The sequence below is a fragment of the Egretta garzetta genome, unplaced genomic scaffold (genome assembly GCF_000687185.1).
Source record: "Egretta garzetta isolate BGI_Z169 unplaced genomic scaffold, ASM68718v1 scaffold341, whole genome shotgun sequence".
Taxonomy (NCBI): domain Eukaryota; kingdom Metazoa; phylum Chordata; class Aves; order Pelecaniformes; family Ardeidae; genus Egretta; species Egretta garzetta.
In genome coordinates this window covers 120360-138764 of record NW_009258546.1, presented here as the reverse complement: position 1 = coordinate 138764, position 18405 = coordinate 120360, and the positions used below count along the sequence as shown (strand labels likewise).

General features: G+C 41.7%; 1 protein-coding gene across 2 annotated transcripts in view; it reads right to left on the bottom strand.

Annotated features, from left to right (window-relative positions):
• Positions 1-2514: 2514 nt before the first annotated feature.
• The window catches only part of GAPVD1 (GTPase activating protein and VPS9 domains 1), a 30962-nt gene continuing 15071 nt past the window's right edge, over positions 2515-18405 (bottom strand). For both annotated transcript variants that reach the window (XM_009647364.2, XM_035903139.1), the window contains exons 10-26: positions 17997-18170; positions 17553-17693; positions 16906-17040; positions 16227-16346; positions 15650-15727; positions 15136-15509; positions 14504-14591; positions 13335-13415; positions 12553-12675; positions 11931-12060; positions 11432-11541; positions 10617-10776; positions 10032-10219; positions 8450-8663; positions 7807-7879; positions 6736-6933; positions 2515-6027 (exon numbers count right to left, since the gene is read on the bottom strand). In XM_009647364.2, coding sequence (XP_009645659.1) covers positions 5887-6027; positions 6736-6933; positions 7807-7879; positions 8450-8663; positions 10032-10219; positions 10617-10776; positions 11432-11541; positions 11931-12060; positions 12553-12675; positions 13335-13415; positions 14504-14591; positions 15136-15509; positions 15650-15727; positions 16227-16346; positions 16906-17040; positions 17553-17693; positions 17997-18170 — 2528 coding nt within the window. In that variant the 3' untranslated portion in view covers positions 2515-5886. The remainder of the gene's footprint in view (positions 6028-6735; positions 6934-7806; positions 7880-8449; positions 8664-10031; positions 10220-10616; positions 10777-11431; positions 11542-11930; positions 12061-12552; positions 12676-13334; positions 13416-14503; positions 14592-15135; positions 15510-15649; positions 15728-16226; positions 16347-16905; positions 17041-17552; positions 17694-17996; positions 18171-18405) is intronic.

Below are 18405 nucleotides of genomic sequence, written 5' to 3'. Positions count from 1 at the left end.
GAGGCAGTGGGGCCGGAGGGGGTGCTGCACCGCTGCCGGGGGGGCTGAGGAGGCATCGCCTTCGCTCCTGGCCGAGTGGCACCACGTGCCGGAGGGGCACACCGTGGGCTGCGTGGGGCCGTGGGCTCTGCCTGCTGCTCCCGCACAGGCTTTGTCTCCCGTCCCCCCGCGCCTCCTGCCCTCCAAATGTGCCAGTTACTATGGAGACATCACCTCGTTAGCGCAGGAGGAGCCTAACAAAGTCCACTTGTGCAGGGTAACGCTATTTTCTGCTGCAGACCTGGACATGAGGAGCCCAGGCAGGGGGCAGGTGCTGGGTCTCCCCCCAGGGCAGCACAGCGCTGCCTGCACCCCAGCCCTGGGCTCTGGGCCCGGTGCCATGGCTGTGCCAAAAGCAGGGGATCCCACGGTCCTCGTCCTGGCACTCCCCTGCCCCATGGGGGAGCATGGCATCCACCGTGGGCTCTGCCACCCGGCCATAAGCTGAGCCTGAGGAGCAGAGCTGGTCACAGAGATGGCTCGGGCCCCCCCATAAGGAGCTGGCAGAGCTGGAGCCCGACCCGGTGCCAAGCAGGGTCCCCCATGGTGTTGCCCGATGAGGTCGGCCGTGGGCTCCGGCCAGGACAAGGCAGGGGCGCCCACCAGGACCGTGTGACTGACAGAGCCAGAGCCCAGGTCGTACGGGTCCCAGGGGACCCCTGCCCCCACCCCGGGGGGCCAGTGAGGGTGCAGATCATCCCTTGGGGCCGCTCCCCCATCCCAGCCTGGCTCCAGCTGCAGGGTGGTGAGGGCAGAACGCAGCAGTGTCCACGCTGGCCCCACTCCCTCAACCCCAAATCCATCCCTGCCTGGGCACCCTGCGCATCCCTCAGCCCCTGGGTGAGGGACAGGAGGGAGGTGAGGGTGCTGCATGGGGTGTTGAGACCTCTGGTCCCCGGGACTCCCCATTCATGGATCATTGACTCAACAGGCCATAATGGCTCCATCTATCGGGGTCAATACGGGCGCCTTTGACACATGATAGACAATAATTGCTCCTGCTTAGAGACTTTTTTCAGTTCATGGATCATTGACCTGATGGGCTGTAACAGCTCCGGAGGAGGCTGCGCACCCCTGCGCTTAAACGCCCTCAGGAGCCAGCGGCTGCGTAAAACCAGCCACCACGGGGCTGTGCAAAATGTGCTCTCCCCAAAACCACGCTCCCCAGCACAGGTTACCAAAGGCCCCAGGACCCCTGGAAGCCCTCCTGGTAGCATGGGGGGGGAGACCCAGAAGCCCAAAACACCCCAGCATCCCTCACGCACCAGGGGATAGGACCAGGATGGACAGAACCAGGTTCACCTCCCGAGGTCTGCAGACCGGAGCTCCCCTCTCCGCCAGCAACTTCCAGGTATATGATTTAATGAAAGGCACAATAAGAAGTGAAACAATTAGAATTTCTGCCTCATTATCATGGTAATCTTATCAGTCGGATAATGAGGTATTAATGGAGATTTAATGTGCCTCTCATAACAGAATCCCTTGGAGAAAACACATAAGGAAATTGCTGTAAATCCACTTAATGATGGAAAGGTCCCCAAACACCATATTCCAGAGGATGAAAAATGCTGGATGCAAATGAGAGAGAATCAAGGTCAATAACACTGCGGGGACGGCCACCACAATTCCACTGTCACGTAGCTGATGCGAACATTTCTTAAGAACTGACCAAAACACAGTACTTTTGGACTTGACCTGTCCCATCAAGGCATCAAACAGCAGGCAGAGGAAGACCGGACCCTGTTCTGGTGGCTGTCCCCAAGGGAGCCACCTTAGTGGCATGACAGCAGGTAGCTATTTTCCCCCCCTCAAGCTACTACGACAGCCAAAGTGCATGATTAAAACAAACAAACAAACAAAAAAACAAACCAAAAAAAAACCCCATGAACAACAAATCCAAAAACCTGAAGGAGCTCTGCGTTAAGCAGCCAACTCAGTGGTGCATCCTCTCCCGTTAACTGGATCTTGTTTCTTTCTTGCTGCTGTTTGCTCCCCGCGAGCTGTCGGCGGACGCGTGAAAGGAGTTCCCGCAGACAGAACCCGGCAGCGCTGCTAAAGGGAAACCATGCAAAGTTAGTGGTAAGCTGTTGGCGCTCGCAATGCCACCTCCAGCCCAACGGCTGAAGGCGTTAGGACAAGGCAGAAACGTGAAACCCAGGCGGTTAAACTGCTCTCCTTTAATCGGTTTTTACAGAATAATACATTAATAATCACGTTAGAGACAAGATGGGTTTCCTGTATACAAGATTGTGCAAGCTCATTAATTTAGATTTAGAAAGGCTTTACCAGTTTCCAAGAGGAGAGGCAGTACAAAGCTTTTAAATAGAGGTAAAGCACAATTAAAAGGTACGGAACACACACTACTAACTCAGCAGAGATTAATTCTCAAGTAGTACAGGCTCAACCAAGTCACCAGCTGTTACCCAAATTAGAGTATTCTTCCCCCCCCCCCCCATTGCTTTCCTGCTGCTCCAGCTCTCCCGCCACGCCGCCAGCCGGAGGCTGCGCTGTCCGTACTGCAGCACGGCCACGCAAGTTACTCTCGTGCCAAACACACGCGTCGCTTGCCGGAAGCTTTGCTGTGAACAGGTCTGCCTCCTCCCGCCGCTCCTGTTCTGGCCAAACCCCCTGCCCTCCACATCCCACTCAGCAAGAACACAGCAGCGAGTTCGCAAACTTCTGCGAGGATTTGGCTTAACAGAGCACATCAACGGTTTCAAGCAATACAAACCAACACTGTCCTCACCAGAAACTCACCTACAGAAAACAGGATCACGTTCGTGGCTTTTTTTCCCTGAAATTTATGGCAGTTACATTCAGCATTTGGTAGTATGAGGTCTTGAAAACAAAAACTTTTAAACTCAAACCCTTAATAGGCCATACACGTTCCAATTCCTCTTAAAGAGGATTTAAAAAAGCTTTAAAGAGCAATCTCATTTAGGGTTAAGAGCAAAAAGGGATCTCTGCGGGGTGAAAAACCCAGCCCGTTCACTCCCCTACCCAAGAAAGGAGAATACCACCTCATACCATTAACAGGCACAGCCGGGCAATCATTCGATTTGGCGGTTCCTCCAGACATGCCAACGAGCCCGCGCTGAAGTCAACGACCGAGCCTTAAGTCCCTGACTGCGCCCTGCTACCAATGACCTCTCCTCCCCCCCTCACCCCAACACGTTCCATTCAGCCTTCAGTGGTTGAAGTCATTTAATTACCAGAAAGCACCAAGTTTACAGCAACAGGTACGTAGTTGGCTGGCACCTTTTGGCAACAGTTCTGTCACTTTTGGTCCTTTATGCGCCGTCTTTTCACCCTTACTATTGCACACCAAAACCTAACATCAGCACTTCCTACACATGTCATTTATCACTTTAAAACAAAATGTTGTGGGACACCAGGGGAAAATAGTACAGGAAGTTTAAGCCTTTGGAAAGCCTAATTCTCTAGCTACACCTATCAAGACTCTATAAAGGACTTTCAGAGTAGGTTAAAAAAAAAAGAAGCAAAGGACCATCTTGCTATGAAGACTCTCAGCTCATCTGGGGCTCACTGGCTTTAAAATAAACCACTAATAGAACAAAAAGACTCCAGTTCTTTTAAGTATTTTTCTACACAGAAAAACAAAGCGAAAAAAATTGTGAAGGAAATGGTTCTTGCCCCGTCCATAATGGAGAGCAAATCTGCACGACCCGATGGTGCTGCTCAAACCCTGCTTGGCAAAGAGAAGCAATGCACAGGGTAATCGCCAACTTCAGTGCCTTTGTGCCTTCTTTAAGGATTGTACAAATACTCTCCTCGACTAAAACCCAAACTGCAGGACTGAAAGGATTTCCATACATCGGTCTTAACATCTCAGATATTCAAGTAATAATTAAATATTACAGGACACTTCAATATAAATAAATTTATATTGCTTTTAGATATGATCTGGCCATATCTTCAAGGGCATATTTGTGCTTCGCTGCTGAGTGTTATTGGTCAGGGCTGTGCTTGCAATATTAAGTTACATGTTCAGCACCAAAAACCCATCAAGGCTAAATAACTAGAATATTGCAATGCTACACAGACTCAGTTACCACAGTAAGGCAGATCAGAAGAATTTTGTTTCTACTGAGTATTGCTCCTCCACACAATCGAGTCTCTAATAGAGGAGAAAGACTATAAATAAAAAAGTTACCATCCCACCCTCTTACCTGCGATTAGTTTGGCAAAAACGCTATACTGAATTACATGTTAGAGTCCTAGAAAGTAAGTTTTTAATTACGCCTTGACAAGTAGCACAGCCAAATCAAGCACTTGATACTTTACAGAAATTGCTCTAATTTCAGTTAACCACATGATTTTCCCCCAGTACTAGCTGCTTACAGGTTTTAAAAATCAAAATGCACAGACACACACACACACAAAAAATCAATCATATTTTGAAAAGAACGCAAGGAAGATTTTGTTTTCTTTACCACTCACAGACACCAAGTCTTAAACACATCCCTCTGTCAGAAGTGCAATGAACACTCTGTGAAGAGCAAGAAATAATACTGACGTGAAACAGGTAAGTGCTCGCTGTCCTTTTCCACTGTAATTCCAGCTAAAAAAGAACAGCAAGTGCTTATACACCGGTAACAACCACTTGGCGATCCCTCAGACCATTTCACTTATGAAAAATCCATGTGGTGTTGTGCATAAAAACTTCTTTAAATTAATCATTGTCAGTTTAAGGGAAAGGCGGGGTGAGAAATCTACAAAACACCCTGAACTGATGTAATGATATGTTTCATAAAGAACAGTGTTATATTTTAAAATATTTTATATGAACAGTAAAACTTGCACTGCTGCATAGCAGACAACACGAAGAACATTTAGTAAAAACATTCACTGAAACCCCTGGTATATGTATTTAATGTCACTAATCAAAATATATATTACAGTCCAAGGTTCTGTTAGGGATCTCTGGGGTTTGTACAGTATACACAATATTTCAGAAAAAATATTACAGTAAGGTATTTTATTTCTCCTTTTTTATATTAGACTTATCTATTGTAACTTACAGTCCCTCTCCTCTATATACCCAAACCTTTGTAACACCCTAATGCCCTAGCCAAAAAGTGTTTAGCTATCTAATAAGCCCTGTCTATTATAAATTCCAGTTTTAGAAATTTCAGTAATCTTAATTACATTTTAATAAATAGTTCAGTTTGCCCTTTTTTTATCTTAGCCTTTCAAGGAAGTCCTTTCATTACCAAAACACAGTACGTCAACAACCTGTTAGAGGTCAGAGAGGCTTTTGCTTGTTTATTCAAAGGATAATGAGTCCAAAGATAATTGCAATGCATTAAATATAGGTATATAATATATACACTGTCCTCTCAGGTTTCAAATTTAGGTGAAATACAATTGACAACTAATGTCAGCTACTACAAACTCTCAGTGTGGCTGGTGTTTTATTAATAAAAGGTGTATTAAGCTAGGAAGTATACTAAGCGGTTGCCCTGATTCTTCTTGTTTCAGTTTGCTTTTAGAAATTAAATGAAGTGAATTATTCACGTGAGTAAGAATTCAGGAAGAGGGGTGGTGGGAAAAGCACGGAGAATTTTCTGCTTGTTTCGAGATTCCAAAATACCTGAAAACTGTGGTCCCTTTTGCAGTGCCAAGTATCTATAGGGGAGAAAAATGCAACCAAAAGAGAAGAGGAAAATCCGTTAAATTAATTTGATTAGTAAAGGTGTCATTTAAAATGCCTCAATTCTGTACAGTATTATACAATAAAAGTCTCTTCTTCAGCTTTTGCAGCTGTTGTACATTCTTATAGACTCTGGTTCTGCTAACAGTCTGCCCATACGTGTGCTGTTTGAGTTACTTGCGATCATCAATAGTTTTAATGAATTCAACTGCTGCTGTGAACTGCATCCACCAGTATGATTCTTCTCCAGATAAACAGTTGGCATAGAAACTACTAATGTACTGAACAGTGGACAGCAAGCAAGGTGGATTTGCCTGGGGGTTAAAGAAGAAAGAGATACTCACAGCTTGTTTGCAAGGCTAAACATAAAACATTACAAGATACAGAATGGAAATGCAATTCTATTTGTACAGTGATTCTCACATCTGTAACATATGATTACGTAACCTATCGGTAGGGTAGGGACTGCTGACTCATTTCACACACTCAGAACGCATCAGACTTGATGAAAGGAGCATTTTTCCAACAGGGGAAAAGGCCTAGCAGGCCAAAAGAAAGAGGCGTAACCCTGCCAGTATCTATAAAAGTCATCAAGGATTTTCACGCATGGAAAAGCCTTTCGTTTTAGCATCTTACATGTGACAGACCACTCTCCAAACACTCATCTGACAAAAAAGGTCAGCAACACAATGCAAGTCAGTCCTAGGGTGGATCTTGGTCCTGAAAGAGGACAACATTAAGCAGGCACAGATGATAGATGCTGGTGGACACACCTCAAAAAAACCCCACTCCACACACAAGGCCTGCACCCCTCTTTCCTTGGTTCCAAATGCAAAGTTTGCTCAGATTCAAAACCCGTAACTGTGACCACATTTCTAATGTTGCTATTTAAGCCTGATTAATTAGATCTGGGTTTGAGTCTAGCATGCTCCCAGTTACCCAAACACGTTATTTTTCTTCCTAGCATTGCTTGTTGATTACAAGAATCAGCTGGGGTTTGTGATCTTTGCAAAAGAACTCACCTTTATGAGGACAAAGACCAGAACAGGAACAAAATCATCTGCCCCAGGTACTGAATCTTCATTTGCCAGACTAAGCAGGTTCATGATGGTTGAACACATTCGCAGGATACACTGTACTTTGTCTCGGGGGGTTTTATAAGCGCTTATTGTGCGGATTTCAGACTGTGCAGACGGCCACGGTGCCTCCCGGAGATATACCTAGGGATAAAAAAAGCCCAGCATGCTACCAGTTCTTGTTTATCCAAGCTACTGCTGTGCACCACAGAGGATATGAAGCACCAGAGACTTGCAGGCAGGAGCAAGGCTCCGGAGAAACGGGAAGCTTTAAGTCAAGGTGGTTACATTACACTCACAATGAAGGTGGCTTCCTGCTGTGTTATAATAAAAAACCACAAGGAGCCAGCACTCTATGTGCAACTAACATAATTAGCCTGTACTTCTCCAGCAAGCTGTTTCAAATTAAGGTGGAGCTGTATGTCTCAGTCTCCTGTATCAGCAGCTTAATGAACAGGCACTGTTTTGAGTCGTAGAGTTCGAGTGCTGAATTGAGAACTAGGAAAGCTGCAAACATCCAGCCTGACAGACTTCTTAAGCCTACCAACCTGCTTTTAGTTATCTTATTAACCACGAGAAAAGTGAAAGCACTGGGCAAATTCACAGATCTGCAAGGTTCCATTAATTCTGGCTAGTTCAGAAAGTTAACGTGACAGCTGTAAACCACAGCTATGGCATATGAATCACATTAGAAGCATAAAGGATTCAAATCTTGTGTTTTGAAGCAAATTATCACAAAGTTACTGCATCTTAGTGTGGTGTACTACTAGTTCTTAACTCCTACTGTCAGGACAGAGGTGGCACAGTCAGAAAAAAAATGAATTTGGAAGGATCAGTCAATGGAAGATACCAAAGCGTGGGTACAGGAGGTTTTTCCTGCAGAATATTTCAGCTGTCACGGATAGAAAAGCAATGCTTCTAAGTGTAAAGGAAAACAACCCTCTCCCCATCCCAAACACAACCAAAACCAAGCACCCCAACAGACATACGAAAGTCAAGGAAAGGAGAAGTTGTTACCTCAGGTATCTGAAGTGCTTTGTGGTTTGCAGTCACTACTTTAGATAACCTCTGTATGTGCTCATGAAGGACCCTGAAAACAAACACAAAAAACAAGGATGAAAAGTAAGCAGCAGCCAGCCAGCAGTCCCCTGGGATTTCCCACTAGTTTGATACTGCAAGACAGACAGACCTTCAGGAACGCACATAATCATGATGGTGCTACAGCTAACGGACGGTAGGATGCAGAGGATTGTGCCATACAATCGAGTACAACCACACAGCCAGTAGAGCATTCAAACAACATACTTTCTAAAACACGACAACCAAAACCCCCAAATGCATGGGAAATACTGTACCAAAACAGAAAATGGAAGGAGTCCTGAAGCAGATTCTGATCATTCTCTCAGCATACACACTTGCAGATCTGAAAGTCTGTATCCCAAGTCATTACATTTACAGTTTCATTCTGTTCTAGCAGTTTGTTGCAAATACAAACTTTTGCACATGATGCTAAAGCACTTCCTTGTTCTTTTACAAAACATCCTGAAGAAAACATGAGTTTGTATGGCATGGCTGACTTAGTCAAGTCTGTCACATGCACAGCTTCCATCTGCACCAACTGCAAAAGAGAAATCAGGTACTTCAGATTACATTAACTTACTGGTCACGCAAAATATCTCCATCCTGATTAGGGTAGAAAGCGAGTTTGAAAATACGATTCATCACACTGCGTTCTATAGCTAATTGTGCATCCTGAAGCTGTTCTTCACTGGCATTCTGCCATATGGCATCCTGAGCCATAGCCCCATATAAGAACTGAAGAAAATCCTCAACTTGTGCCGTTTTATCATCTGCTGCTGTGAGTTTCTGGAAATCTGATAAGAAGTAAAAAGAGAGAACATTCAGGTAAGTAAAAAACATCTTTCTGATAGGTTTTTCTGGAAAGAAGAACCCAGAATCTACTTCAGACTTCTTGCCAGGCAGCACTGAGGCTCTGTTTTGCCCACGACCCAGTAAGGGAAATACAAGCAGGAACACTTAAAATAAATGGAGGAATTAAAGGAAAAGTATACAGAACACATTTAGCAAAGCATATGGTCAAAATACTCTACTTGATACTGTGTTAATCCTTTCCTTTGCAGTACCAGTTCTTGTGCTGCCTTGCCAGCCACCCACAGAGAAAACACCCAGAACAATCACTACTACAGTGGCTGGTAGGAACCAGCGCACGCTAAGTTGTCAGAGGCTGAAAGGACGGGGAGGAGGATATAAAGAAAACCCACGTGTACTGTTTCCTCCCCCTACCTTTATTAAGTATGCACAGTTGCAACATTCATATTTATCTACAAAACACAGAATGAGCGATGCAGCCAAATTAATGCAGCATGGCCATTCGTCGGCTTCATATTTATAGCACTCTGCACCAGAAGACGACTGCCACTCACATCTGCCAGCAGCCTAAACGCCACAGTTGCCAATTTCTCTTTTAGATCATCCAGAAATAGCGTCTCCTTCCTGTCCAATGAAAGGGCTTTAACTCCTTCCTGGGTCGCTGAATCTTATTACCAGAAATTTAATCCCAGTAGACGTAAATTCTCATACTAATTCCAGCCTATTCAGGCACATTTAATGCACAGCATTATATGCTCCAGGAGCAAGAACTGACTCCAAATTTCTTACATGCTTCATTAAGTCAGGTATGTGCATAGGGAACATAGAAATAGTTTGTTTTAAGTGACTCTGTTTTAACAGAGTTGTCTTCCTGGTGCCGATATCCCTTATGCTATGATATTTTTGAATCTTTGGTTAATTAGATTCATACTGCTACTATTCCCCATATCTTCCAAGGTACAACCACAGCTTCTGTACTGAGGACTGAACGCTGCAACTTAATTTATCATTTATCAGTAGATCTAAAATAATTAATAGTGTTCACGCTTCTTCCATGGGGTAGATGCTAGGTAATACAATTTATCGTAACTTTTTAGGCCAAGTGAGGTCAAATGACCTTTGTTCTCTTCGTCCGTGAAAAATGCAGACAGCTACCATGGCTCAGCTGCCACAACATACTGTTAAGTCATGGTAATCTGTCTACTTGAGCCATTAACTCACCAGCTGAAATGAAAACTGTTTTAGGAATCTGCTCCTCAGATCAGAAGTTGTACTTTAAAACATTAACCCAAGCCAGCACCCAAACATGGAGTAAAGGAATATAAATATTCCACAGTCTGCATTAATCTTACCTTGAATAAACTCCCTTATTTTCTTTTCTTTGCTCTCTAGCAGTAACCTCACACATACTGTAGTGAAGTATCTGTTGGCCACTTCTTTGTCTCGCAGAACTCTTTGCAACAGCCTCTCCAAGTGTGCTTGTGTCGTTTGCAGGCCTTGGCGACATCGAGTTAAATAAGCGATATATGGAGCTCTTTTCCTAAAACAAGGAGTGCTTTATATTAGATTCATAATAAAGATAGAGGCTAATAGTTTTATAAACTGTTAAGTCGTAGTGCAAGAGGAATCTTCAACCTGTTGTTTTTAAAACAAAAGTAACACCTGAGTTAGGAAGTTCCATCTTATACAGATTTCTCTGACTGAATTCACAATTGATTTAACCTGAGTTTATTACTATCTGAACTGACTTCAGGCCCAAGCTTTTTTAAGCCATTTGCAGATAGGCGAAACGATTCCATCATTTTGTGGGGAAGCAGATATGTAATAACCCAATCTGGTAAAGTACAATTTAAACCGAAAAGGGATCTTCCCAATCTGCTGGTGAATAAACATATGCGTTTGGAAACCCATTAATAATAAGATACTGAATGAACTACCTGTAGTCCTCCGCAATAGATGCCAGCAGCTTTCGACAGGTCCTGTTATCAAAGCGGCTTACACATCGCATTGTCTCTTGCAGCTGGGCCATCAAGTTCTTGTCTTGGAGGTTAATAGCTTCAGCTAGCTGAACTTTCAAGAAGCACACAATTTCATTATCTAATAAAGAACAAAGAAAAATTGTTAAGGAAAAGAAACGCAGGCATGATGACAAAAAAATTGGTTTTGAATATGGGAAACACTAACAGTTTAAAAAAATATTTCTGTACATTATGTAAAAAATGTTATTTTAAGAACAATTTAGTAAGTCTTTCTGAATTTTCCCGATACGAAGGGGTAAGTTTTCATATCACTGTCTAATTTAGTATTTAGAACCATTCTGAAATGTGAAGAGGACCAGTTAAGGTGACAAATTCACCCACCTGCAGATAAAGCTAGAAAGAACGGAGGGATGCAAACACAAGACACATATGCTAAGTCGATGTAAGGACTCAGTAAATCATTCAAGTTACTCTATTAACACTGTAGCACAACTCCCAACAGCACATGTGTTTTGGGAGTCCACTCTACAGCTTCAGGCTCTGCCTGCACTACATCCGAGATACTTCATTGCAAAAAAGTTAGACTAGATTAAGTTGGCAGGTTTGTTTGTGAAGTAAGAAAGAAAACATTTTAGGGGGCAAAAGGCAGCCTATGCCTTCTCTATCTATGCCAAACAGAAGTTACCATAAATGGTGCAGGGCAAGTGCCATTAGATGGGGGAAAAGAAGCAGCACATACAATACAAAATATTTGTATGCATAAAACCATCTACCTTCAGGGTCTGTGTGATCTGGTAGACCATTCCTTGTTGAATGTGTCAACATCGGGAAGGCAACAGAATCTGCTGAACAAAGAGCCAACCTCAATTTCTTCTTCGCATCCCTTAAAGAGGAAAAAATATTTTCTTAACAAAGTTGCTGCAAGGTCTGCTTCTTCAATAAGCAGTCTTTACTTTTTGTTTATTTGTTAAATACTGCCTAGAAGATATTTAACACAATTTTAATACACCAATGTTGTCAAGACTTTGCAATATCAGTTCTTCTGACACAGCACCTAGAACAGTTTCAAAGGAATTTTCCTAACACTGAACTGCTCTGTCCTCTCAGGTTACAGTATCCCCCCTTCACCAGTAGAAATATGACCGTTTGAGATGCTTAAAACTAAAAGCATATAGAAGTTTACAGTTATTCCATATTAAGATTTTTGTGGGAACCAATCACATGGCTTCAGTTCTACTTTGTGGGTAAAATTAAACCTGGAAATATATTTACCTGTAGGAGAAAGCAGAACTTTGTGGCTGTGCTACTTGACTTGCAGAGTCTGGTAGATCATCTGCAGACATGTTTTGCAAAGCCTCATCCCGCGGAGAGTCGTGCATACTCTCACCATCCCCAATAGTCTCTATGGAAATGAAAAAGCCAACATTACACTTGAAGAGAGGAGTCAGAAGAAGAAACTAGACTAATATTCTCTGTTTTCTTTTTGTTATTCAAAGGTCGGGGGAGGCAGAATGGAGACAGCAAATAAACCAACTTGTTCTGAATAAGTGAAAAAGTGTATTAAAAAAAATATTCAACCTACAAGTCTGATTCAGTTCTGGAAGGCAATATAATTCTTCAGTATCCATTAAAAAACAAATCAAACCAAAAAACTGGTAAGAGATGTGCTATTAACCACCCACCTCGATGGCAATATGAAAGAGCTGTCCTTAGGAATACAGATTTAATTCCCAGTCTCAGAGGGACTGTCCCACAGATCATTTGACAAATGTTCCTGATTTAGGGCTCACATTGTTCAGCTGTTAGTACTAACGTTTGTCTAGAATACTGAAGTGGTTTTGTCTTTAAGGAGGAGAAACTATGTTGGTGACGATTATAAAAGCCAGGTTCTTACCTGCACTGTCATAGTTTACTATGGCTCCTTCACTAGGACTGGTTCGCTTAATTGCATTCCTGTATTTGTCCAGAATGTCCTCCGCAGCTTGCGCCTGTGCACTGAGCCTTGGGCTGGGATCATCTGAAAAGACCGTTGAAAACAACAGCAATTTACCTTGTACTGTGCCAACTGAAAGCAAATCCAAGAATTTAGACCTAGACATTTGGATTCTGTTTTTAGCCACATCAAACAAATAGCTGCTTATGTTCCATGTAGCCACAATTCAAACAGATCTATCAAGTCTGAAGCAAAAGCAACAAAAAAAAACATACAATGAAAGCAAACAAATAAAGCCAGATCCTTAGCATGTTTATACTGTATACACAAATGGTTCTTGTATATTTGAAGACTTCTAGAAATGATTAGGCAAACAGAAAACTAAACATCCAGGTTCAAATCATGTTTAATTTAGCACTTAAGTAATTATTACAGGAATGTGTCTGCAGCTATCCTTACAGCTCAGCTATGATAAGGACATGAGTGTTATAATGGGGGGGGGGGGGGGGAAGGGGAAGGACTTGAGTCAAGAATGCAGTACTATACATATTGACAGCAGCATGACAATTTAAAAACAGTCTTCAAGGCAAGAAGTCTTTATCCACTTTCTTATTCAGAAACCCAGTTGTGAACATTAACTACAATAGCATATACCTTTCTGTAAATAGACACTTGGTGGGCACTCTGGAGCTCTAGAGGGCATATTATGAAAGAAAATTACTATGATGATATTATTCACATACCTTGAAGTGTTGAGTATCTGTCAGGCACCATGTCATCTTTGTCTTTTTCTTGTTTTTCCTTCTTTCTAAATGGAATAGGAGCTGAAAACGCAAGGTACCTTATCAATCTGAGATAATGGCCAGATTGAAAAAACTTCAAGAAAGTGGCTAATGCAGAAGTTTGTCATCAAATAAATTTCAGTGAAAGCATAAGCCTATCTATGAGGTACTGTCATCATACGTAATAAGCTCTGCCTTTAACAGACATGCTACCATGAGCCAGGCAGAACAGTTTTGCCTTCCAGGTACAGTACACTCTAGGCAATTACTAGGAAAGGGAGTCAGGTAGCTTCCCATTTTTATTTGCATATTTATTTATACCTTAGTTTAGCCAAAAGTCCTAACTCAAAAATTGGTCATAATGACATCAATCTGTTCTGCCAACTCCTTCCCCCGTAGTAAGTTCAGGGAGAAGATGCAAAGATGGCACATTGTGCAATGGAGAAGCAAAGAAAGTGGTATTAAAATACTGTGTCATTATCTAAAGTCACACACAAACTGCAAGGGTTACATTGGTTCTTTTCTAACTGAAAGCCTGTTTTTAAAAAAGGGAAGAGTATCTAATATTGCACGCATTGTTCCATCCCCAGTTGTCATTATTCACAACAGAAAGCCAAATATCACCTTGAACAAGCTTTACTTTGTAAATGTCCAAAGTCTAATTTCCACTCATGCTGTGTTACGAGAGATATCCTATGTTATCAATATCCTTCAACTAGCACACTACCACTCATAGAGAATTAAGACTAGTTCTCAGTGAAGCGGCAATGAATTAATACCATATAAGTACAAAATATCTGGCCTCACATAAGGATTCCAAGGTTACGGAATGATTAAGATAACACAATGTCTAACCAAATTCATTTCAGCTTACACACCTCTTTATAGGTACTGCATATTTTGCATTTCAAGAATTCTCTCTTTACTTCAACACTTGCAATTCTATAAATAAGGATCCTTTATTTCTCAAAATTAAACAGGACAGCTATTGCTCTGTAACAAATCTACGTCAGTCTGGTCAGCTTTTCTCAGCAGAACTGTAAAAGCTTTCCGTAAAAGTGACTAAAAGATATAATAAAGGCAGCATGCACTCTTACTAAAGTACCAAAACCAGACGGACACAATCTTACCTTTGGGCATGGCAGACACAAACCGTTTCCTCCACCAGGGCTTGTTTCTGTCAGACTTCTCATCATCACTGTCTTTTCGTTCTTCAATCTGCAGAAAGGCAGAGTCTACATTTGAGCATCTACCATATCAAGTATAAAGACAAAACTTCTCCTCAACATCAGGTTATGCTACATCGACTGTAAAAAGAGAACTACAGCAGAGCACAGAAAGCCACAGCAGATTCACCTAGAAATATCCCTCCTGAAGAGGGCAGCCTATAAATACAAAACCAAAGACACAAAAACCCTTAGATTTCACTTCTTTCTTTTTTAAAGAAAATTACTTTCCAGGGTGCTGCAGCATTTTAAATTTAAACACTACAACAAATCTATTTCTGAAGTCCCACCAAATCTAGTAAAGCTCATCCAGTAAATTTAAGAGAAGCCAGTTTCATTTAAGCCACCCTGAACATCTGTAGCTTTAGCTTGTAAAACATTATTGGGCAGTGTTTAAAAGGTAACAAGAGTGTAATTCCTTGGCTAAACACATTTAATACCAGTTTTCTGGAATTAGATGCATAAGTAAAGTGGGCATGCCAGAAAACAAACAAACAAACAAACAAAAAATATATATATATAAACAGAAGCCTTACCTCTCCCCTAGAGGAGTCTTTACTAGGAGACGAAGATGACGACTGAGATGCAGCCACCAGAACAGCCGCTCCAGCGTTGGTGGTCGGCATAGGAAGCTCCCTCTCCTCATTACCAGGACGTCTGTTCCACCCAGGATCACTCATAGGTCTCCGAACTGATGATACTATATCTGAACTCCTACTGCGGACTAGCCTCTCTGGATAAGAATGCCTCTGCTTGAATGCTTCTAAATCAGTTGGAATTAAAGCATGAGACCCAAAGTTTGGTAATCGGGCCTCATTACCTCCCATAGCTCCTTCCAGGATCGGTGGATCTGGTGGTGGATGAGAGGGTCTTGCATAGTGTACTTTAGGCCTTACTACAGCTGATACACCTGGGGTCATAAGCATAAAAGAAGCCACACACATTTCTTTTAAGATTCTTCCAAATTAGTTGATACTAACATAGAAGCATTGAAAATGCCTATTTTTTTTTTTATTTTTTTTTACAAAAGGCTTATTCTTTACAACTCACCCTCATTTGATGACAGAGGGTCAAACAGTGCAAGCAAAGAATCTGTCTGAGAAGGAGGCGATGTCAACTGACTGGCTCCTGAAACACAGGAAAAAAAAAAAAAAAAGTTAGCACTGCAACAAGAACTACCTGCAGCATAAGGGACATTGGAAAAACAGCCCTCAGCAACAAAAGTCTACAAACTTCCATTGCAAAATATTTTTAAAGATATTCTTATACGGAAAGATCTCTGGAGTATGCTGAAACGACCAAAGAATTACATCACAAAAAGTGGGGAGATCTTGAGGAGTAGACCAATTCCAAAGTGCAAGAGGACAGTCAATTTAATCAAACCAAATTAAGAAAAGGTGATCTTAGATCTAGTACTCAAGCTCTAGTACTGTGAAATACATGAGTCCCTTTGTCAAACAAATACAGTGCTAACAAAGGAGGAAAGTTATAAGCTTAGCCACCAGAATTTTGAAATTGAGAGAAACTGTAAAATTTAAGGATTCTACAAATGTCGTTTTAAGCAATGTTGTGAGACCTCAGTTATCAGAGAGTCTGATTTGCATTTATAGATAAGTAACTAACTTACCGTGGGCTGTTTCATCCATGTCAGGACTTGTCACAGAATCTTTTCCCCCAAAGTCGGAGCTACATTCGGACCTGAGATCCTCAATCTTATTGGGGATATCTTCAGATGTTGCACTAATACCTTACACATAACAAAAGAAGAATCTGTAATAGTCTTTCAGAGAAAAAAGGAAGGAAAATCCTGAAGCTGTTAAAATGTCTGGTGAACACTCCAATAATCAAGTCCTAACTCACAGAAGCACCTAGAGACATTTCGTTCTGAATTTCTGTACTCCTAAAATAATATTTTATTTCTGCTCTACATCTTCAACTGTTCTTACAATGAATACTTTGACAACTGGCGTTAGGAAGATGCTTCACTCTGCTAAGTATTTTGCAGAAAACTAAGAACTGACGTAGATATATGCTGATTTACTTAAATAAAAATATAAACTAAATGCAAGAAAGTTAGGAGTTTCTTCCAAATCAACACCATTGCTATTGTAGCGCAGAGTATTCGATGGTCTGCTGCCTTTTTTATTTCTTCTGTAAGATGAGCAAAGAATTACTGCTTTGAAAATTCCAGAATGAGTGCAAAAAGTTATTTTGTGAGTGAAATTACACATAACTAAAGCAAGTACAGCAAAGCAGATACTGATCATGTTCTAATACAGCAGTCTTTTCCAAGCAATTAAACACACCTGATACAACGCTGAGGCCCGGTGTACTGGGTCGAGAACTGACCTCCCTTACATCTGTGTCATCAGATGTGCTACCCAGCCCAGAACAGCTTTCCAGTTCTTGTAGCCTTTCCTCCTGTTTTAAGTCTGGGGCCTCTACAAAAGGGAAACAATGGAGAGTAGAGAACAGAAAAAAAAAATCATCACTCAATGCCACGCTCCCTTAATACAGGGGAATGGAGGTATGTGTTGATTTAGTATATTCAGTTCTAAGCTAATTCAACCACTTTAGCAAGAGTTTTCTCCCTATAGAGAAGGCAGGACTCTGCACAGATAGCAAATGCTCTAGCTGTACGGGCATTAGAGGAAGTTTTTACCCTTTTAAGTACTGTATTTCTTAGAGACAACAGTATGCAGTCAAATCATCATCAACCAGAGCAAACTGTGATTTCTTAAGTAACAATAACTCTCTCAAAATGCTTTCCATCATCTCTCTGCCTAGGAACAGTTTGTCCTTTTAATACTGGAAGTATTCACAAACACTAAGTTAACCCTAGGGCAATAATTTCCCAAAGAAAGAGAGAAAGAGGTTGTTGCTTTGCATTATATGCCTCTGGAAGAGTCTTGATGCATGCTAAAGAAATAAGCAAAAACTGCACAATTCTGACCTGAATCACTTGGTAATACTTCCACACTCCAGGCCTCACTTGTGGTTTCTGATATGGTTGAACCTGTGCAGGGATCAAGCAACACGGATCCTGAACCTGGTAAACACAGCAAGCTGCCTAGCATGTTCTCTGCAGCTGCACCTGCAAAAGTAAAGCCGAAGCATATAGCTAGATATAGGCGTCCTGAAAATAGCTCTAATAAGAGAGAAAAATAAGAACACATTTTAAGTGCCCTTAATAAAGTAAGTCATGAAAGACAATGTTGAAAAGACAGAAATGAGCAACCAAACACAACAGAGCTCATGCACACAAAATCCTCCTACAGAAAAGCTCCAGTTTAATCAATGAAAACACACCTATTTAGGGAGGAGGAAGGCTCCGCAGCCTCACTATTTCAGAGCAAGCATGAAGCATTTTAACATACCAGATGCACCACCAAGTTACCTGCTATTTCTTGCAAACGATCTTCGTCAATATTTGGATCGAAGTCACTTCCCAAGACATCTGTACTCCACGTTTCACTCACAGTTTCTGATATATCTCTGTCATCAGTCAAGCCCATCATATCACGGATTTCAAATTTACGGAGCTTGTCATCAAGATTATCCTGAGTTGTGGCTATGTAAAAATAAAGAGTTCTCATTTTTTTAAAGGGCTTCTCCAATTACTTCTGATTGAAAATAGGAAAAAACAAACAAACAAAACAGCCCTCTAATTCTGTCAAGACAGTGTTTTAAAGTAAGGTCTGTACTATTCAAGAGTTGTTGCCTGAAAAAAACCCTATTTTTAACATTTGAGACATAAGAAGAAAAATCTTAAACTATACATGGTGACCTAATAACCAAATTGACAG